Consider the following 23,507-nt stretch of genomic DNA (forward strand, 5'->3'; position numbering starts at 1 on the left):
GTTTAGTATTCACTTGATCATTGTTTTCAAACTGTCATGTCGGTTTATTCATTATTGTCATTTATTGTCATTGTTTATGTAAACTGTAAAGTGTCCTGTAAGTCCATATGGGCTGGGCTTTAGATAGTAGGGAAATATAATGTCTACAACATACAGTGCAACGTTTCCCATTCGCCCCTTATGTGCACATCCAAAATAACTTTACAAGGTACTGTATGCTCTATAGCAGGCGTAAGAAACCATTTATTTTCCCCCAAAGGTCCATAATACCAACTTTGATCAAATTAGTGAAGGGCCAAAACGTGAAACATATAGTGTCGAATACGTGGTACAATGAGAGTTGTTTTTAATGCTATATTAATTTGATTTCATTCGATTGATAATGGCACTGGTACTAACACAGGAGCACCAGTGCATCAAAAAGTACCTAGCTTTGCTACCACTTTTCACAGCTGTGACTGCGTAGTGTGGCTGATCAGCCACAATTGCGCATATGGCTATGCGAGTCCATAAACCCTGCAGGAGGACATTGTTAGTGCAAAGAAGGCTTTCATATCATACTTGCCAGACTTATCATTAAAAAAAACATGTTGTAAAAAAAACGGACAAAAAACATTCCAGCAAGAAAAAAGGCTATCACCAAAAAAGCGTAATCCGAAAAAGAAAACAAACTCATATAGGACCTCATCAAAAAAATCAAACAGACTTGCTTTAATAAGTGACAAAGGAAGTCATACTATATACTTTTACAAAAGAAAAGAAAAGGTTCGGGATGGCAATTTGATCCCTTCAATAGAGATTTGTATCTACTATTACTGTAGGTAGGGTACATGAGCCCAAAGGAGTGACACACGTTGGTACAAATAAAAAACTATTTAAGGGATCAACTAGCCACCCCTGAACCATTTCTTTTAATTTTAAGAATCCAAGGACTGAGTGCTGGATCAGTGGACGGGAATGACTGATTTAAACTGGGATACAGTGTTCTGGAGACCAGTGTCTTGGACATCTTTATGCAGGTCGCAACCTTCTGGCTCATCTCCATCGTAGACGTGGACATCGCCCTCGGCTGTGGTGCTGTACCTACGATCTCTGTCTTTACGATCTATTAAAACAGGGACAAGGGTGGGGCTTTTCTTCTCTGTGGGCTCCTCAGATGTATGTGTATCTGGGTTGGGCTCTGGCAGGGTGTCTGCTTTTGGCTCCAAGGTTGCAGGCGTCACTACCTTCTCTGCCTCTGCCGAGGGTTCAGGACTAGCAGCCGCCGGAGACTCGTCCTCCTCAGCTGCGGTGCCTGAAGTCAGGGACAGGGATGGGGCTGGCAGTTGCATGTATTCTCCGGCAGCAGAATACTTTCTTCGAGACATTGTTGTTGAGGTGCTCTTCAAAACCCTCCTTCCATAGCCAAACGCTTTTCTCCAGACACTCTTTGTTTTGCCTCTGTTGTTGAGGCGCTCCTGCAAAGTGTCATTCTCATTCTGCAAAGTCTCCCTCTCACTGGCCCAGATAATTTCTTTGTTGGTCCAAACAGTTCGTTGTTCTGTATATTCTCCCCTGATCTGGTCCACCTCCTTGCACTGCTCCAGTCTCTGTTTCCATACACCTTCTATCTGCTCCATCTGCTCTCTCAAGGCGTTCTCTCTCTCAGACTGCACCATCTTGCAAGGTCTTACAAGAGAGGACTCTTGGAAGATCTTGACCTTGGTCTTGACCTCAATTGTCTTCATCTCTTTCTCCATGTGTGAGATTTTCTTCTGTGCAAAGCAGAGGTTTTCATACAAAGCCTCCGCTTCTTGAAGCAGCTCGTTTATCTGCTGCTTGTACTCGTCCACGGTTTGCTCCAGTGTCTGTTTCATCAGCGCTTCCATCAGGTCCATCTTCTCTTTCCAGGTCTCTTCTCTTTCAGACAACAACCTCTTGGTCCTTTCTGCCTCACTGCAGAGTCTCTCTTGCAGGGTGGCATTTGCCTTGTCTTTATATCTCCTCTCTTCCTGCAACTTCGATTGAAGGAAATGCAGGGTCTTTTCCATCTGCAGGGCCTCTTCTTCATTTGTCTTCATCTTTTTTGCCATGTCTGTGATAACCTGCTCCATGTGTGTGATCTTATGCTGTGTGGCGAGGTTCCTTTCCTTATCTTCAAGCAGTTTGTTTATCTTCTGACTGTCATGTTCTATGCTTTGCAACAAGGCCTCTTCCCACTTCTTTTCCATCTGGTCCATTTCTTCTTTCCAGGCTTTCTGTCTCTCAGACAGCATCATCTCATTCTCCTGCCTCTCCTTCATTAACTTCTGTTCCATTTCCTGGAGGGCTTGGGAAGTGTCGAGTTCCTTGTTGTTGAGTTTGGCATTCTCCTCCTTTAGGATCTTATTCTCAGCTTCTGCTTTCTCTACTATCAGAAAGAACTGTCTCAGATATTCCTCCATGGCCGCTTTGGATGACGACTGCTGAGCCTGGGGCTCTGGGTTCTGAATGACATAATCCCAATCCGTATTAAGAGCCATTGTCAACATCTCTTTTTAATGATTCATCAATACAGGTGCTGCAGAATGTTCCTACAATGATCTTATTGAAGAATGCACCTGTCGAGCAGTGATGTTGCATTGACAGAAAGCTAACCTTCAAACAGTACTTCCGTAAAGTGCACCTGTCGGGCACTGGTGTCTCACTGACAGGAAGCTTGTTATGCTTGACAGTTCTATGTGTCACTTGATGACGCCATCCCTCTGATGCCTTCTCATTATGACGTAGTATATGACATCAGCTCCAGAGTCCAGATTGGCCTCTGATTGTAATATTGGGCACTATGAACCATACACACAGATTTGCATTGGTGGAAAAAGTATACTCAGATTGTTTGAGGGGCGCTAGCCCCTCCAACATCTGGCTTTCGAATTACCGGTACAGTATGTCATATGGCAATCACGTCGACTTTTTGAGGAGCGCGAGCCCCTCCAATGCATGGCTTTCCGAAATTACATCATAGGCCAGCCAAGTCTATGAACTTTTAATATTTGTGGAGGGCTTAATAATACATTTCCGGTCCCAGCCAAAGTCTATGGACTTTAATGTTTGTTTAGGGTAAATTATGATGCAATTCATGCCAGCCAAGTCTATGGACACCGATACAGTATCGGGACATATATACTCGATACCATGCAGGATCGAAATTTGTCAATGGAAGGAGATCACTTCCAAACACTGGCTTTCCACTACAGAAAGCCTGGTTTCTATTCTAAATGAATCAATGCATGTGATACGCACACACACACACACACACACACGCACACACACACACACACACACACACACACACCGATTGATTAAGCCTGTCAAATCATGCTGCCAGAGGGTGCCATTTCATCACCGGTCATGCAGAAGTCCAGTTCCCATGACTTGAATACCCCTATACCCAACAAGAACAAAGCATCTAATTGTTATTATTAAACTTGAATATGTATAGTTTTTAAATGGCTGGTTGTATAACTTAGTTCGTTTAATTGACGTTTGAACCATCTCCAAAACCAAAGATAGTGAAAATGTGGGACAGTATTACATGTACAGTATCTCTGGAAATACATGATCAGGAAGCCACCAAATTGTGGTGACCGAATGGGAACCGCAAGGTTGCCATGAGTTCGAACCCCCCCAGAGTTAGTGTAGAAGTGTCCTTGAGAAAGATTCTGAACCCCTAATTGCTCCCGATGTGCAGGTTGGTGCCTTGCATGGTTTCCTCCGCCATCGGTGTATGAATGTGTGTGAATGGGTGACAATCTATATAAATCGCCTTGGATAAAGGCGCTATATAAATGCCCCATTTACTATAGCTTTGTCTATCTTTGAAATGATGACGAATCATAGTTGGGGATTCAAAAGGTAAGATGTCCTAGTTATTACATTCATTACATGTGTCATTAATACCTTGTGTCATTATTACATTAATTTAATTTAAATTTACCAAATCTATATATAATGCATTGTGCATGGCTCTTAGTGCATGCTGCCTAAATCTTCAGTTGAGGAGATGACAGTACACATCAACTCATCCAGAGGGGTACACTCAACCCCTTCCTCATTCTTCTTGTGGCCATACAAGTGCATAACCTCTGACTACAGGCAACAATGACTCCTCAAGATCGGTTGTCGAACCAAATAAAGTGACTTAGGCCCTTCAGTTCCTCCAAGTGCTTCTGACGTTTTGTCAAAGCAGCACAACGCTTTACACATGCTTTTCTCCAATTGTATTTATTGGCACAGACCTCTCTTTGCCTGTACAGCATGGCCTTTGTGCATTAGGGCGGAAGCTGAGCCTTGCATCATTTTGCTTAATACAAGAACAACAAAAGGACGTCAGAAACTCTGTTGTGTTTCTTGGCTAGGTGGATTGAGAACAACCCGTAGAATGACTCCACGTCACGGCTGCCCTCCACCTTACTGCACATTCGAGGAACCAGCACAACCATGCAGTTCAAATTCAAACAAATGAACACACACACAGGGCCGAAAACATAATCTCCATCTCCTATATATGCCTTCTGTCCTGGCAAAGATGTTTTAATTAAATACCTCTTTCATAAGATAAGATAACATGGCCTGCCATTTTCACTGATATGGCTTGCAATTGGCTTGTCCATTGAACCAATGCTGTAATGTTATCAGTCAGTCAGTCAGTCAGTCAGACAGACAGACAGACAGACGTCAGACAGACCTTTTCATATTAAGGACCCTCAAATTGATACACATTATTTGTTAGGTGAATAGGCCTACAGAATGATACTGTCTATACACATAACAGAGGAGAGTGAATCCTTGGATCACACTTTTAGAACCACTGACTTATTATGCTTGGGAACACACAGACTACAAATACAATTTGTTTATCATCTTAATTTATCAAATTATGAACTCTGCATTATTCCATCATGGGATCAGGTTGTATCCGTTTTAGCTAAAAATATGTTTAGCCTACTAAATTAAATGCCTATATCTTTGGTTCAGTAGCTGGACCAGGTCTCTATGAAAAACTATTGAAAACCAGTGAGCTGGGCTGCCTCACAAAATGATTAGTCTACAAATTAATGTTTTTCAAAGGCGATTTATTTAGACATGTCTCGTCTAGCCTAGGCTACAACAACATGCAGGCTAATCAATGAACCAATGTGTGGTTAGTGTTGGCTAATGTGAATCAAGCCAGCCAGAGCCAGCATAGCTAATAGACCTTTTCAAGCAGGCAGGTGTTTCATTAATTGTAAAATCAATGGTGCCAGCTATAGGCTGCCCAGCATCACCGGTGCAGTGAAATAAAACCCCAGAAGAAAAACAACAAATCAATACCCTACAATCCGTAGCCTAAAACAAATGTTTCATTCTACCAAATCAGCCACTGCCCCACACACTCACACTCACACTCACACTCTCTCACACACACACACACACACACACACACACACACACACACACACACACACACACATACACATACACAAACACACACGACACACACACACACACACACACACACACACACACACCGATTCACGTGGTGTGAAAGGATAATAAGCGAGACCCTTTTAGTCACGAGGCGCACTAAGCCCCACGATAAAAGAGTTATCCTGAGCGCATTTCACATGTGGACCATGAGGTCCGCGCTCAGAGGGGACAGGCACTAGGCAAGAAAATCAGATGATTGCCCGAAGGCTACAAGTCCAAAATAATTACAAAGCGCTGATGAAGAAAGGGACGGCAGGCAGGAGGCTGCTAACCTCGCGTCACCAGGGCTTTCTACCTCGGAGGCTGCACAACAGCAAAGAATGTTATATGGATGTTTATGTTAAAAACATGGATTTGAGTGTAAATTCGTGTTACCTATATTTGTCCTCGATGTATAATTGAGGATCAGACCACTAGACCAGACGGCGTTACGGTGTGCAGGTGCATGGGTGCCCGTTCCCTTGGAGACGAAGGGGCGCACGGCACGGGGGGTCGATGAAAAGTCCTAAGGATGAAATGGTTGGACAGCACATGAAGTGCAAATGAAGTGGTAAGCCTGCCTGCCCTTAACTATAGCCTACTTTTTTGGTAGTTTACAAAAGTTGCATTGGGAAAAGGTAGATGGAATTATTGGTCAGATTCGATTGTGTGCGTGTGTGTGTGTGTGTGTGTGTGTGTGTGTGTGCGAACTAATTTGAGGGCACTAAAAGTTGAGAGGAAGAGAACAAGAGAGATTTTGAATCCGCCCAAATATTCAGAATTTGTGGGACAGCGTGTTTGAGTTGGCTGGCTGACGCAAGACAATGCTCTTTCTGTGGGCTACAGTGCAGCAGTTTGAAGATACGAAGGTAGACGGAATTAACTTGCTTGTAGGCTATTAGTTAGGCCTAATGGTGCAAATGATCATGAAACTGCAGCATGGGGAATAAATTCGATTTAGTCTAGCAAGAGAAAAGCTTTTTTATGTAAACTAGCCTAGTTAAACAGGATAAATTGATCATGTTGATTGTTGAATGAATAGGCCATGGACTGTAGAGACCGTTTTCCTCTTTTACCTGTTGCTTTGCAGTTGTGGTGAACTGTTTGGGTAGGTCTCTAGTCCTGTACATTTTGATGAATAGCCTAGCCTACATTTTACTGTTTTCTTTAATTTTCTGAATGGTTGATCGTTCTGAAAAAGAACAATTTAATTCCTTACTTAAAAATCTGTTCTATAGGCTACTGAAGCATAATCATTATCTTATTAGTATTCTTATAAGAAAAATAAAATCAGTAGGCCTAGTATTATGCATGTTAGGCAATCTGCATTTGCGACTAACATGCACTGTGTTTGACTGCCATGTCCAAATGATAGACTGCCAATAGATCACAGACTTCACAGTGTAGCCTATCAACAAAAAAAACAACAAAATACATTTACAAAAGTCATGACCTAAAAAGAGATAAACAGGAATACAACATACCGGTATGTAAAAAAAAAAAAAAAAAGTACAGCACTGTCAATCTGGTAAGAAAGATGTTATTGTATGTTTTGAGTGTATGCCTATATATGAAATCGATGTTTCTTTTTAAAACAGGCTTTTAATTTGGTGTTACGAATATCACTTGGAAGATTATTCTATAGTGCATCACCGAGTCTTTTCATGGACTCGATGACTCACTTCTGCTCTCTGATCCTCAGCAGATGAAGCGGAACTAAACATCGCCAAACCAGCCAGGATGACTGAAGGTCAGGTGGATGACCAGGGTCATGCCCCGCCCCCAAGGCACGGCCACGGGGACAGCACCAGGATGACTGAAGGTCAGGTGGATGACCAGGGTCACCACGCCCCGCCCCCAAGGCACCGTCACGGGGACAGCACCCTAGCTCTGAGCGATGTCACCCAACAGATTCCAGAGGAAACAAGACATACTGCAGAGTCCAGGGTGCAGGACAGCAACTCGGACGATCAAAACCAGAAGGAGGACTTTGAGAAGCAGGCGGAGCTGCCAGCGGCGGCATCCCACCCGGGGACCGCCCCCGCCACCCACCACAGCCAACCAGTGGCCCCCGATGGAGGCTGGGGTTGGATCGTACTGCTGGCCACCATCCTGGTTATGGCTCTGACGCTGGCCTTCCCGTCGTGCATCGCTATTTTCTACACAGACCTGCAGACAGAGTTCAACACCAGCAACACAGAGACGTCATGGGTCCCGGCCATCATGGTGGCGGTGCAGCATGCTGGGGGTGAGGATCCACTGACATGACACATCAAAGCTGTCCATTCAGTCTTAACCCATTCTGGAATGGAACCCTTTTGGTGTTTTAAGCATTATGTTATACTTTAGCCATTGGAAAATAGCAGATCCATACGAGTGCCGTGCTACGAGCTGGTAGATCTGCTATTTTTTTTTTAATCGTGAAAATGTGTTGCAAATCTTTGAATATACAGTATTTATTCTTTCAGATCAAACGTTTTTAACTCAAATCTTTGCTTCTGGGAGGTCCCCGAAACAACATATTTTCATATGGAGGTCATATGGATGTGGGCGGCCAATTACATATATTTTTGGGGGTCCTTGACATGAAAATGTTTGAGAATGACTGACATAGAAACCTCCGGATTTAGAAGGCATTTGTAGAATCGTCCTCAGGTCTAAATGGGTTAACTCTTTGTCTGCCACCTGTTGGCGGCAGAAGGTAGTTAAACCCTGCCAGGGCCTATTCTGTATATTTAGGTAGTTCCGCTTTATCGACATGGAGACCGCCATTGTACAGATCGGTTATTCATATTAGCATTGAGCATTAGCTCACGCTGTTTACCTTTTGGCAGAAACGTTAACATGTCGCGAGCGATGCGGTAGAAAAGCACAAATAACATCCGAACCTCGGATGGATGACGATCACCATGGACAGGCATATGAGCAGTAAAATAAATGAGAAACAGTCCACACTCACAATTATTTTGTTGTGTTGTGTCTCTTAATTGCTCTAAACTGCTTAAAGAAGCAGTATGACAAACTTATACATACAGAAACTCTGCTAATAACCACATGTGCATGTGTGTCTCTGTGAAGTACATCCTGATGCCTTATTGTGATTTGGACATTTCTGTCATATCCAAGAATTCAACAGCAACAAGTGTGGAACGAATTGGTTGGATCCTGCAAGTGTCCAAACTTCACACGTGTCAGACTTTCATTGCAGAGAATAGAGAGGGCTGTGGATATAGTAAGGTGAGATGTGCACTTGAGTGCCTGTGCACTTGACCATAACAATAATACATTTTTATATACAAATAAATAAATACGTGAAATTTCTGCCCGTTTGTAGTTTCCGTATCTCGGGAACGATCCGAACAACGGACCGACCGACTTCAAACTCGGTGCGCGTACCGCCGGAGACCCAAAAGAGTGCTGTGCACCATGTCCAGTTGGTTCGATAGGTGGTTGCCCAGAACTGCCAGTCCAACCCATACGCCCATATAATGGGCAGATATGGACATCCGGTTGTCCAGAACACGTGATCTGACTGGTACTACACCCATTAATTTATGGTCATGTGCTTTTAGGACCATCCGACTTCAAACTCGGCGCGTGCGTCGCAGCTGACGACCCGAAGGAGTGCTGCGCCCCCGTGTCGAGTGCATAACTGGAGATCCAGTTGTCCAGAACTTCCGATTTGTGCGATATGCCCATATATCTTGGGCATAACCGATGACATCAGGGCTCTCCATACATGGTCATAAAATATACAGACAGTTACAGAAATCTCCACATATGATATGGATATAAAAGGGACATCTTTCAGACAGACACAGGTACTCTGACAACAAGTGACAATGGGTGGGGTATTGCCTGTGTCGGAGCATGCATCCCAACTTGCATTGTTCTGGACTTGCATCGTTCTTGAGTAGCCAATGAGAACCGGTCTAGTAGTAATAATAATAATAATGCATTTGATTTATGATGCACTTTACATTTTAAACAAACCTCAAAATGCTTGTACTTAGCAGTTTGTTTGTTTGTTTTCTATATGATGTTACTGCAACAAAGCAGTCAAATTCACACATGCATGCATGCATGCGTACGCACGCACAAAGCATGTCGTGGAGAGCCAAACATTGTGGAAAAGCCACACATTGTCGTTCCTTTGGGAGAGCAGGCCCATGTTGAGACAAGCAGCAGTGAGTCAGGCGGTGGTTATTATTTCTGAGCCTGAGTTCAGGGCTCAGCCGCAGTCAGGAACCAATTGTTCTGCTGGAGGGAAGTTTGCTTATCTTTCCCTCTGTCCTCCTCTCTCTGTTGGGGGCGCGGGGGGGGGGGGGGGGGGGGGGGAGCGCTAAGGCCTCAGGGAACATTTCAGGAATCATAGAAGTTGTCATCACATGTTTTCTTTTTTTTATATATTTTTTATCCCACGATTTTGTAACCCATTTTTCACCCCTGTGTCAATCATCTACTGTGATCCTGGGCTCTACACATCCTCCGCCAACCTGGGGAGAGCAACGGACTTAACTCATGCTCCCATGCCTGAGTGTCCAAGTTGCTCCTTTGCACCTGACAGGGGGGAGTTTCCCTGGTTGGACGTAGCGCGTGGAAGGAACACGTTATTCCAACCAGTTCCTTTCCCCTCCATCAGGCGCCCCGGCTGGCCAGGGGGAGGCAGTTTAGAGACCAGGATGTCATCACATGTTTAATGTTTTATCAGGAGTTTTTTGTGGAAATCTGCGAATGGCAACAAACCACTGTGTCTCCATTGAAAAGCATTGGCAGAAAAAATGTTCCGTGTGACTGCACTAGGTTTATAAATAATGTGTGTTATGGTAAAAGCTGATTTTGGCGGATGGCTCAAAAACAGGACCTAACACAATCTGTGTTAGGTGTCCGACATCCTAACTTTCCAAAACGCAATAGTCTTTTTTTGTAATGTTTTTTTGTGGCTTTCTTTAATAGAGGGATAGACAGTAGGCTGACAGGAAATGGGGAGAGAGATGAGGGGGGGGGTGACATGTAGTAAAGGCCATCAGGATCAGGAGTCGAACCCGCGGCACACTGCCAGACCAGCTAAGGTGCCTGGACCGCTGAGCCACAGACCAGACCAACACAATAGTCTGACACCCTACCCCAAACCCAAACCCTAAACTAACCTTAACCGCACACGGAAGCCATGGGTGAGTCTTCATATGTCGGACTAAGGGTACGTCGGTCACTAACTGACTGATACGTAATCTATTTGTCCTGTGTCTGTTTTGGAAAGCTAGGCTATTCACATACAAACAGCATCTGGGTTTTGTGTTTCTGAGACGGCATTATAGAAAATGGAAATTAATTGTTAAACATTGTGTTTTGGAGATCTTGAAAAAACAAGAAGGTGGCCGCACACGCCAATAGCCAGAGTGCCAATATTTTATTAGGAGAGCAGGTAAGACAAAAATGAATCCAACGTTTCGGCGGTTAAGGCTTTTCTCTCGTATGCCGGCACCGCCACAAGGACTTTGGTGTGCGTATAGCTTCTTTGTACACAAACATTGTGTTTTAACATATCATTATTATGTATTATAATTCGTCAGTGTTCAGTGCTAATGTGCTAATGCAGATGAGCTTGTGTTGTGCTAATAAGTACATTGTTCCTGTTTATCAGTGAGCGAAATTATGCGGCGTGTGATTCTGTATTGTGTGAATAGTCCATTTAAAACGTTTGTTTCCGTTTCTCTCCAGGTCCATTGTGCAGCATGCTAGTGGAGCGCTGGGGTTGCCGAGTAACAGTGATGGCGGGTGGATGCCTCAGTGGATTGGGCATGGTGGTCGCCTCATTTGCCCGGACCATCGGTGAACTGTACATCACCGCGGTCGTCACAGGTCAGCGCATACAGATACACACACACACGCGTGCACGCACATGTGCACACACACACACACACACACGTGCACACACACACAAACCAGACCTAGACATATCGGCCAATATTTACTGTAACGTTTATTTTTTCCCATTATCTGCAATTATGCAGCCGATATGTCTTGATTTTGAACCACTTTCAACCTTGCCTCCCTATTAATTAAAACAGTAAATGCATTAACTACCCACTACACCGTGGTGTAGTGGAGCCACGCAACTTACGCAAGTAGCGTTGCAGGAGAAACATGTGCAAAAAAGAAAAAGGGGGTTTTCTGCCACTCATTGTGTTGCCCCTGGCGACGTGTTGCCCTACGCATTATGCGTATTGCGCCTACTCTTAGCGACGCGCCTGCGTGCGAGTGAATAATGTGTATACGAAAACAAAAATAATAACATTTCTATTCCTCAATTACACATTTCTATTTTGCCCCTCACATAGCATATCTATGCTTTGCCATCTGGTTGATTCAGTAGCACATAATAGGACTGTGATGATAATAACTAGGCCTATAATAGAACTACTATGCAACTAAAAGAAACTTAACAGAAATGCATTTAAATTAACTATTATTGGACAAACGGGACAATAGACCAACCAACCAATACACAATACACCAACCAACCAATACAACTGGACCAACCAACCAACCAACCAACCAATACACAATACACCAACCAACCAATACAACTGGACCAACCAACCAACCAAGGGGCTTTGATTTGATTGTGATTTGTGAAGGCATGAATTACAACCAATAAGGAACCACCAAATAAATGTTTACATTATTATCAAAGTATCCTCCTCTTAACAAAGCCAACTACTGCAAATTATTTTGAAATTATACAGGTAAAACAAATTATACCAGAAATATAAATCAAAATTGGTCAGCATTGGAGGCAACTCATAATAAATTAAATTGTAAACACTTCTCCACCATAGCCAGGATATACACTTTTTAGGTTTCTGTTGTCCATTACAAGTCTGAAAGTCTCTCAGTTGTACTGTGTGGTAAACACTAGTTATTTCAGCTGCCGTTACTTTTTCTTCTTGTTTTGGTTTTAGTACAAACGTGTCCATGCACGGTGAAGCCTTGTAATCGCAGCTTTTGATATTCCTATTAGTAAGTAAACAACATCAGGAAGAAGCAGGACTCAACCATCAGGATTCGAACCATCACACCGGAGAGAGACTAGTGTCTCAAGCTTCCCTCAGCACTCCCACGGCCCACACACATCTCCCAGAGTCCCACACATATTTTATACTTTCAGCAGTGTACAGAGTTTCAGGAGTAACAAGAGATGGTCATTCCTTAAATGGAATCTATTCTATAGTTAACTCACAGTTTGAAATAGGTTTCCATGTGTCGGCAGTCTCTAATGAGTTTGTCAGTGAAGAACAGGTGGTAATTAGAGTGTTAAGTATCATCTACTAGTAGGCTACATTAAATTAATAAATACCATAGTGTTTATATGCATTTTCGCCACCACAGCCTCCTTTTGATCAACACGTTGCTTCACGTCGTTATTCACCTCCTCCGTGTCTAATTACAAATGTCACAGAAGACTCTTTCAATATGCCTTGCACTGCATGGCTTCTTCACCCACAGATAAATAGTTTCCCTGTGCTTGTTGTAACTGCACTTAATTTTCTTCCCCTTTCTCCTCGTTGTACTGTGTTTCGTGCATTGTTTTGTTTTGGTGGGTATTCACTAAACTATCCGCACCGCATTGATTTGATTTCCCCCTCTCTGCCCGGCTGTTTGATTGACAGCCAATCCTACCTACCCACACACACACACACACACACACACACACACACACAGTTACGGCCTGCCCCCTGGCCCTGTCATGACAGCCTCCGCAGCTCCGCTGCTCTCCCACAGACCCACAGATAAAGCGCACATTTGAAAACTGGAGCCTGTCTATCATAATGCGGGACAACGTCTCAATTTGTGGGACGCATGAAAAGTAATTGAAATGCGGGACAATCACGCACAAATCGGGACATCTGGTCAGACCCAGGTGTAATCGGTTTGCCCCGATTCTTTTTAGGTCAAGGGGAAAATTGCGCAAAGCGAATATAGTTAACATATGGACACTCCCCCAATGCTAAAATATGCAGGGGAGTGGTATGCCATATGTGTGTGCGTTCAGCACGGCTTCCATAATATGAAAGGTCGCATAACGAGGCCACAGTTTGAGCAAATTATGTAATACCCCCTGAAAATACCACCTGTATAATCCCAGCCTGTATCTCGTATCAAGTACATAGACTTCATTTGATGTACATGGACAAATCATAACAGTCACGGACCGTGGTCTAGGTCTAGGACTCTCACACGCACACAAGCATTTTGTCCTGTCTGTCATGCATGTTGAAGTCATCCGCTCACTCCTGTCTTCTCTTCCTTCAGGATTAGGATTCTGCTTCACCTTCCAGGCGTCGGTCACCATCATGGGTCACTACTTTGTGCGCCGCCGGGCCTTCGCCAACGCTATGTCATCCACCGGCACCGCCCTGGGCCTGATCACATGGCCGCATATGGCCAACTTCCTGGACGGTCAGTTCGGCTGGCGAGGCAGCTTCCTGGTGCTGGGCGGAATTCTGCTGAACTGCTGCGTGTGCGGCGCCGTGATGAGGCCGGTCGGACCCGCCATTAAGCACCGCTTGGGTTCAACCGCCGGTACACCAAACGACCGCCGCCGCGAACAGCGCAGCGAGACAGAGGGGCTGAGGACTGCTCTCCTTGGCTTTCTGGCCTTCCTGCGCAGACACATGGCCTTCGACCTCCTGGTCAGCAATGTCCGCTACCGCACCTACGCCATCGGGGTGACGTGGATGATGCTGGGCTTCATCGTGCCTCTGGTGTACGTGGTGCCTTACGCCATGCAGAACAACATGTCCCAGAGCCGCGCCGCGCTGCTCATGTCTATCCTGGGCCTGGTGAGCATCAGCCAAGATTTAGACTAAAACTATGACGAAAAATGTTTGCAAGACTATACCTTTTGTCTAAAATAAAAGCTACTCTACAATGACTAAAACAATGACAATTTCGTCAACAAATAAAAACTAGACTAAAATGTGAGGGGGGGCGGGGGGGGAACTAGTGGAGAAGAGATCCAGTAGAACTAAAGTCATTGTGAGCTTGTAGATCTACTATTTTCAGAGTGCAACCAAGTTGACACCATCATCAAGGCCCACCAAAATACAGTTAAATCAACTGTAGATTTAGTCAACTAAAATCTTATGATATTTAGTCGACCAAAACCAGACTAACACTAAAACATTTCGGTTGACTGAAATGTGACAAAGAAAACTAAATGAAAATGTATTCAAAAGACTATACGACTATAACCAAGTCAACACGTTTTGCTGTCAAAATCAACACTATAGGTGAGCATCAGCGTGCGTCCCGTGGCCGCCATGCTGTTCAGTCTGCCGCGCTGCCGAGGCACCGGCCGCTTCGTGTACGTGTTTGCCGCGGCCGTCCTCGTCAACGGCCTGAGTAACTGCATCGGCGCGGCGGCGCCCTCCTTCGAGGTGCTGCTGCTCTACATGGTGATCTTCGGCCTGTCCATGAGCCTCATCGGCACGCTGCTCTTCACCTGCATGATGGAGACGGTGGAGATGAACCGCTTCCACTCTGCCCTGGGCCTCATGAGCATGATGGAGAGCGTCACGCTGCTTATTGGGCCACCCCTAGCGGGTATACACGCACGCACATCGACACACACGCAAGCATGCATGCATGCGCACGCATGTACATTCTTGCTGACAAACCTTTACATGGTGTTGTTACAAACCAATCAACCAATTCAAACTCCATTTTAAATGATAGATTCATCGAAAACACGCATCCTTTTCTGGTGACTGATACTGCCCTCCTAATACGTACTTTTTCATTTACTGTTCTTATTTATTTTTAATAATTCTTTTGGAAAAGAACCTCCTCCAGGAGGAGGCCGGAAGAGTCTAAAACATCAAAAATTATTAAAAATAAATAAAAATAGTAAATGAAAACCCCTCACATATTAGAAGGACACTTCCAGTCACCAGAAAACAGGTCGGGTATTTTCGATTAATCTATCATGGTTAAAATGGAGTTTGAAGTTAAAAAGGGTTTGTATAGGAAGCTAAAATGAATATCAAATATCTAAATACTGAATCAAGCAACTTAAACACTGCCTGCGGTCTGCATAAGACAGAGTGGACGATAAAATGACCAAAGGTTTTTTTTTAAGTGAAATATCCCTTTAGCGCACACATGGACGGTCTCTCCCCATGCCTTCGGCCTGGTGGAGACAGTAGAGGCGAACAGTCAGGTAGTCATTGTGTGCTGCCCTCCTATCTGTTTATGGGTCATGCTTGGCGGGTTTGTATGGGATTGGGTCGGTGTGTGTGCTAGGGAGGATTGGGTCGGTATAGGGAGGAAGGGTCATCTCCAGGTCTAACTGACCCTGTGTGTAGAGTATGTGCAGTTCCTGAGAACCTCAGAGGGAACAGCATGCAGATGATCAGCCACTGTAACAACATCAGCATCAGAATCAGAAGACTTTATTGCCATGACATGTAAACATGTTAGGAATTTGGTTTGGTGGGACAGCAGAGTGCAGTTACAACAACATTAGGACAAGTGCAAAACAGGACAAAACAGTGCAAAGAATAGCGAATAAAATAAAGTGCAGAGAGTTCAAGTGATCAGTTCAGAAAACAAGTTTGTCCATTCCACTCTGAGTGGGGGTGGAGGGAGGATAAAGGGGTTGGCCTGAGTTCCTGCCGGCACCATGGTAACTCAAATGTCATGCCAGCTGTTAGGATTCGACGTGCTCCTGCGGTGCTAGACCAGAGCGTCTTTCTCTAATGTGATCTAACATCCGTTATGCAGCTACTGTAAATTGGGGGTGGCCGTAGCTGAATGGGTGCTTCTCAAAGTTTTTCAAGTCAAGGACCCTCAAAATGATATGCATTTCTCCCTTCTGGCTCCAAAACTATGGAATGCACTTCCCATCACAGTCAGAACGGCAGCCTCACACCCAATCTTCCACCGTAGTCTGAAAACCCACCTCTTTAGACTCCACCATGGCCCGTAGCACTTGTCTTAGCCTAGCCCCTTAGATAGCATTTCATGTAGTAGATAGTATTTTAGACAGACTTATAGCTTGTTACGCAGACCACACTAGAATTGCATTTTATGTAGTCATAGCACTTTATAGTACACATGTATATTGTATAATATAATATAGTATGTATAGTTGACATTACGTTCTTAGTTTATATGATAACTACTTTTTATATATGTGATGTATGCCATGCTTTTGTTTTTGCTCTGGATCAAGAGCGTCTGCTAAATGCCTAAATTGTAAATTTGGCCGCGGACCCCCCACCTGAAAGGTTTTTGTGCCAGGGAGACCAGAAGAGAAGATTTGTGTGAAAAATATAAAAAAGTTTCCAAACATGTTTGATCAATATTGCATGGCGTTATGGGTTTTGGTTCAATCTGTACACTTAAAATTAACACTAAGGATTTCGTTTTTTACTTCATTACTGTCATTTTGTTTGTTTCTTTACAGGGATCTTAGTGGACAGAACAGGCCAGTATTCCTACATTTTCTACGCCTGCAGCATTTCTGGCACCCTCGCCGGAATCTTCCTAATGGGGTCCTTCTACGTCTTGGACAGCCAGAGAGAGCAGGAGGAGAAGACGACATCAGATATTTGTCAGAAGCCTTCCGTGATCCTGGCCCCCGACTGCGAGTACAGCAACGTGCCCTCGTGTGAAGGACAATTACCAGACACAGATCATGTCACTGATGTGTGATTTAAAGTTCATACACTTTGCCATAATGATGATGTTGCCAAACATTCCCAAAACTCTGATTGTTGAATATTGCACAACAAAAGAAGAACAAATGAATGTGTGTCTAACTTGTTTGACACTGAACCCTTGCTGTCTCTCCCGATACTAATACTATATTATTAGACAAGAATATGGAACCTTTCATTCACCAATTTATCGAGGTTTGTTTAGACTATCTTTCAAAAGTAGTTTTTTAAATGGTTGATGATGATGTGTAGGATTGAACATTAATATTAATTAATTTATTCTCATGATAGCGTAAATATGCAGAAGTCAAACAAGTGACATGATGTTCAATGAACGCTTTTGTTGCTGATTAATTCACTTCTGTGAGTTTAAATCTGTAATCTATAAATTGCATGTCCTGACTATAGTGTAGCTGGGATAAAACTCCCATCACTCTTTCAAGACACACATTCTACATGGTGCATTTATACAGCGCTTTTATCAAAAGCACTTTAGATTGTGCATTAAATTCACCCATTCATACACCGATGGCGGTGGAAACCATGCAAGGCACTAACCTGCTCACCAGGAACAATTAGGGGTTCAGAGACTTGCTCAAGGACACTTTTAACACTAACTCTGATTCCAAATGTGCCAAATGTAGCCTTATTACTGATGTAATTAGCCTATGTAATGTAATGTAGCCTATTACTTTATTGCTGGATATGTTCAATATTATACAGTAGGAGGGCTTATTTGGTCCATGGAACATTAAATAGTTTCTTTGAAATTAATGAACAGGTCCATCTTTTATTTACGTTTCCTTATTTCTACTGCCACCTTGTGGCCCAAGAGGGGCAGTAGTTTCAGTTATTTATTATTTGGTTACTCTGAGCCAACCAATTGGCTCATGCATGCATGTGTAATGTTTGAGATAATCATTACAGGCTATATAACTATAATGTAAATAGAGTTGAGAGAAGAAGCTGCCCCACAGTCCACACACACACATATATATTAGAGCAGTGGTATACATTTGTGAATTTAAGAGATCCCCTTAAGGTTCGGTAGTCTGTAAAAGCACCTTGTGAGAAATAGAAATACAGTAACATGTATTTGCAATACTTGTAAAACAAGAGGCATATGTGGGCAATGGATTCTGTGTCCACACTTGGATTAGACTTGGATTGAATCCTGGAATGGGACAGTTTATAGAGATCGGGATGATTCTGAGGACATCAGAAGAAGACTCACAGTAATGTGGATAATCTCCACATTTATTTGATGTTTTATTTGTAGCATGCTGCATGTTTAACAAGACCCCCCCCCCCCCCCCCTCTCCATTTTGTGCCAGGGACCCCCATGCTGTTAAAATGTTTCAGAAATGTAATTTGAAAATGTCAGATCTACAAGCTCACAATGCCCCGCAGCGTTAGATTTTTTCTTTCTTCTTTTAAAAACAAAAACTATACAGATTATTTATTGTCTGTTACTTCATTGTGTAGCCCAGGACAAATCCACCAATAAAGGCGCTGACCTACATTTGAATGGCCAATTGCCCAATCAAGGTCGTTTATTTCAAAAATTCAAGTCCTCCCAATCGATCTGCTCAACCTCCTTGTTCTCGTCAATGTCGTATCTCTCTGCATGGTAGTCAGAGATCGGCTCAATGTCTGTCACGGAAAAGCGAAAGGCTCCGAAATCCTCCGAAATCGTGGAAAAACGACATACTATACTATGCCCTCCGAGACCATGGACTATATAGCCTTTCACTTTTCATGGACTATATAGGACATATAGCCATCAGGACCATGAACAAATTGATCATAGGTACACATCATCTGATAAAACCAGCTCAACCAACAGCTAAAACTATACCCTACTACTTGAAGGGATATCCAGACACTGGTGCCACACAACAATCTTAGCCCTAGAAGAACACTACACGACACGACTAAACCCAACCAAACAAGAGTTAACAGAGAGTCTAACAGAGGACGAGGAGAAAAACTCCACATTTTGCAAAAAAGATTCTGCAGGATTGCCACATACAGTGATTGGTCTGCTCATTCTGCCCCTCTTTTTAAACAACTCAATATTTTACCAATCTTTAATTTAAATACATACCAAACCTGCAACTTTATTTTCAAAGTATTGTTCCAGCCAGTTTCATTTCCTTTGCCATGTAAAGACTTTTTTCAGTTCAACAGTGATGTGCACCACTTCAATACGAGACAGTCAAATCATTTACATCTCCCAAAGTTCCGTACTGCTCTGTGTCAGTTCTCCATCAGATACAGGGGGGCCCAGCTATGGAACACCTATACAGCAATCTCATCAAATTCTACTTCATTAAAAAATTTCAAACATAAGTTTAGGACCCACTTAATTGACCAGATCACCTAATTATAATTATATTTCTTTGTATCATCTATTATTTTCTCTAATCATGTAAATAACCAAAAATTCTAATCATGTTCTTGTTGTGTTTTTGTTTTGATTTGTTTATGTTTTATATACTGCAATCATGTTTTCTGGATATTCTATATCTCATATACAATGTTTCATTTTAATTTATATAGGTAGAGGCCTCGTATAAGCCCCTTGGGCTTTTTTGCCTCAGCCTAGCACCCTACCCTTCTCATATTTATATGTTCACTATGCTGTTTTTTATACTGTGCTGAATAAATAAATACAAAATACAAAAATACAAATAAAAAAGCGTTTATCATAGCAATCAGATGGGCTAGAAAAACAGATAGCACAACAGATAATCACACAGCTGAGAACAAATAGAACTGTAGTATCTGCACCTACCCCTCCTGCTGTTGTTTCTCTGCATGTCCCCAATCCCCACCTTGCTTGAGGAGTTAGCCAATTTAAGGTATCATACATGACACAGTGATGTGTCTGGTAGGGAAACCTCTTAAACTCAAGACAAATCTACAGATACTATTGTACACAATGGAGATGAGCTTCAATAGTAATCTGTTTATTAGAACTAAGTTGTTGCCTTTTATACCCAGCTGGAGATAATGAGAATGGACTATCCCATTTACAGGGGTGTCTTCAAAGGAGAACGTACCATAAATAAGCAAAGCATACAATAAATAAATATAAATAAATAACCTAGTTAAACCATACAAATGTTACAAGTTTCTGTGAACTACATGAACTATACAAGTTATATAATAAGTCCTTCACACTACAACATAAATAATCAATCACAAAATCACATCTTAACCCCCCGCTATCCTGACATGGTCCAGCCCAATCCTTACTGAAACACATCACAGGCAATTGTTAGGCATTCAATCAAACCTCAACAATAGAACTCCACATTATTGCACTTCCCAAACATATTGAATCAAGAACCCACATTGCACTTGCCCCTCATGTTTGTTAATCACCAAGCATTTCCCCAGGTGGAACTTGTTGGCTGAGTGGCCATCTCAGCTAAACAGGAAACGGTATTCAACAATAAAATCATGACTGCAAAATACAACTGCAACTACAACTGCCTAATGAAGAGTATATATCATTGGTAAATTTGACAAGAGCAGTGGTTGTAGAAAAATTGGAACGAAAACCAGATTGAGATGAAGATAATATATTGAAATTGTTGACGTATTGTGATAATTGATTATAAATTAACTTTAAAAAAATCTTTGCAACTGTACAAATAATAGATACCGGTCTATAGTTGTTTACTTCAAGTGGATCCCCACCTTTATGAAGTGGTGTGACTTTCGCACATTTCCAGGCAGGTTGCCTTAATAGTGTGAGATTTATAGATTTTGGGGCATAAATAATAAATTAGAAGCTTTTTTTTAATCAAGAATTGATCAATGTCATCATGGTCCACAAACTGTACACTGTACAAAAATAAATGTAAGGGAAACTTTGACAGAAAAAGACTCGCTCACCATATAGAAAATAGAAGTAAAACTCCTTGGACTGAGACTTAAGAAAATATTTTTATTTTATCATGCTCATAAAGTGCTCTGTGCTCAAAGTGCAATTAAAAAGCAAACGTTTCGGTACTAAGACCTTTGTCAGTGCTATGATAGCACTGATTAAAAAGCAAACATTTCGGTCCGAAGACCGATCTATGCGGTGAGCGAGTCTTTTTCTGTCAAAGTTTCCCTTGTGTTTTTGAGACCACCGCTACCGTAGTCAAGTTTGGAAGAAAAAAAGGACGAAGAAAGGCGCAACAGTTTTCTCATGTGCCATTCTTTTCAAAAGGGCACATTGCTGTCCAGAGGGCAAGGGCAGGTGGTGCTCTAGCACCCCCTAGTGTCTATCTGTGCACGCCACTGCCGTTTCCTGTCTGGTAACCAAATCTCGCGATACCCCCGGAACAGAAATGATACCTGCTGCTGTTTAAAGTAAGTGAGCCCAGTGTCCATGACATCAGAGACACTGCCACACTGGGCTCACTGCTAACATCTAAAATATCTAAAACCACATACTATATGTTATATCATGAGTTTCCCATGTACATCTAGTCATCTAACTCTGTGTACTTGAACTTGAGATACAGTGTACTTGATATGTATTGTGTACTGCCTGTACTGTAGCATACTTTATAGATATAGGCTATGAGAGACATATCAGCGCCAGCAAGGTCAGCCTTGCTGCACTAGTCAGTTATCATGTCAGGTTTCTATGTCTCATATCTTGTCACGTCATTATGATCCAGCACTATATATGAAAAATAAATAAAGTCATACTAAACTATACATTGTTAAGAAATTACAATTACAAATACTTGCTTATATATCACTGACCTTTTGTCTAAAGAAATATCTGGTTGGCACATTTTTCAGCCAACCAGGGGTTGACAGAGTTAAAGATTACACATGAGCGTTCACTAGGGCGGTTAAAGGGTGTCCAGGTTCCAACCAGCTGTTAGCTCTTGGACACTGAAGCCCAGATCAATGTCAGCACGGATCTCTGTCTCTCTGCTGAGGTCCTGTAGGCCTTCTCACAGTCTCAGATCTGTGAAGAACATCACCAGGACAGGATCACTGAGCAGGACATGGAAACCTTGCAATACATGGCTCCAGTGGTGTCGGTAAGTTTGCCTTTCAAAAGGAACATTGGATGTTTAGTTTGGTTCATACTGTATGTCGGTGCATGCTGTGTTAATCATTCATTAGGAAGACCCTGAGAATACGCCAGTGTTATAAAGCTTTGCGGGGACATGATATGTCTCATTGCTTGCTCATACTGAAACAGTGGTTGCACTTTCTCTTAAAAAATACATATATATAATAGATTATTTTGTTTGTTTTGGAGATACAAGGGCTGGAGGCAAGTCCATTGACTTTATGCACACGGCTGCCATCTTGCCAGCAAGGTGCTAACTAGGTGCAACTTCCCATTGACTGCAGCCCATTCATCCAAAAAGAAAAATCTTATAATTGTATTAAACAATGTCAAACTCACCAACATTGCAGCTGTACAAAAAGCTTGAATCATCCTCTTTCTATCTGCAAAGTGTTTCATAAAAATCCACCGTAGAGGCGTAGACATGTTATGAGCTACTGCCTGTCAAGAAATACCTTGCAGGTGGTTCATTTTCTAAGTGTCAGAGTTTGGAAGCCTCATTATCAGTAAAGCAACCTCCTGCTGCCTCCTGCATGATGTGCAAATTCAAAACAGCTGGTACGCATGGGCCATTGAGTGATATATAATACAACGAATTTCATAATTTCCAAATGGTTTAATGCACAGATAATTACTGTGCCGCTTTTGACGAAAACATGCATGAATGAGCAAAAATGAGGACGTCCTGTCGCACACTTGGAGCAATCATTGGTCAATCATTATGGTTTGTCTTCAGTAAATTATTAAATTACCTACATAAGTAAGTACAGCAAGTAAGTAAAGTTTATTTATAGAGCACCTTTCACAGACAATTACAGTCACAAAGTGCTTTAACAACAATAGAATTAAAACAAGTCAAGAACTAAATCACTAATAAAGTAAGACTAAATTGAAAAAGTAGAGTTAAAATAAAGCAATCAACATTTAACATTTAACCTATGGAAAGGCCTGTTTAAAAAGTCCTTTAAAAATGGAGTGGGAGCTCATTCCATAGCCTATAGCAGGGATACTCAAATAGATTTACCTGTGGGCCACATTACAAAAATGGCAAGGGGCCAGTAGATAAAATTACGACATTAATGATACTTGATAACTTCTCTCTTTCAATTGCTTTATTTTCGCAAAATGTATCAAAGTACAATGTGCATGCACACAATATGTAAATAAATAAATGTGTTACATTTTCTTGCATAAACACAAAGAGCTGTTTCCATAACTGCACA

General features: G+C 42.4%; 1 protein-coding gene across 1 annotated transcript; it reads left to right on the top strand.

The window, feature by feature from the left end:
* Nucleotides 1–5,724: 5,724 nt before the first annotated feature.
* On the top strand, nucleotides 5,725–22,364 carry LOC308323374 (monocarboxylate transporter 6-like; the record flags this gene model as incomplete). Its single annotated transcript, XM_080775103.1, has 8 exons — nucleotides 5,725–5,809; nucleotides 7,169–7,714; nucleotides 11,188–11,328; nucleotides 13,783–14,312; nucleotides 14,763–15,075; nucleotides 16,940–17,181; nucleotides 22,154–22,249; nucleotides 22,335–22,364. The coding sequence occupies 8 exons, from the start codon at nucleotides 5,725–5,727 to the stop codon at nucleotides 22,362–22,364; spliced, it is 1,983 nt and encodes a 660-aa protein (XP_080631229.1).
* Between the last annotated feature and the right edge of the window lie 1,143 nt (nucleotides 22,365–23,507).

This window comes from Protomyctophum bolini (genome assembly GCF_963924005.1).
Source record: "Protomyctophum bolini genome assembly, chromosome: 11".
Taxonomy (NCBI): domain Eukaryota; kingdom Metazoa; phylum Chordata; class Actinopteri; order Myctophiformes; family Myctophidae; genus Protomyctophum; species Protomyctophum bolini.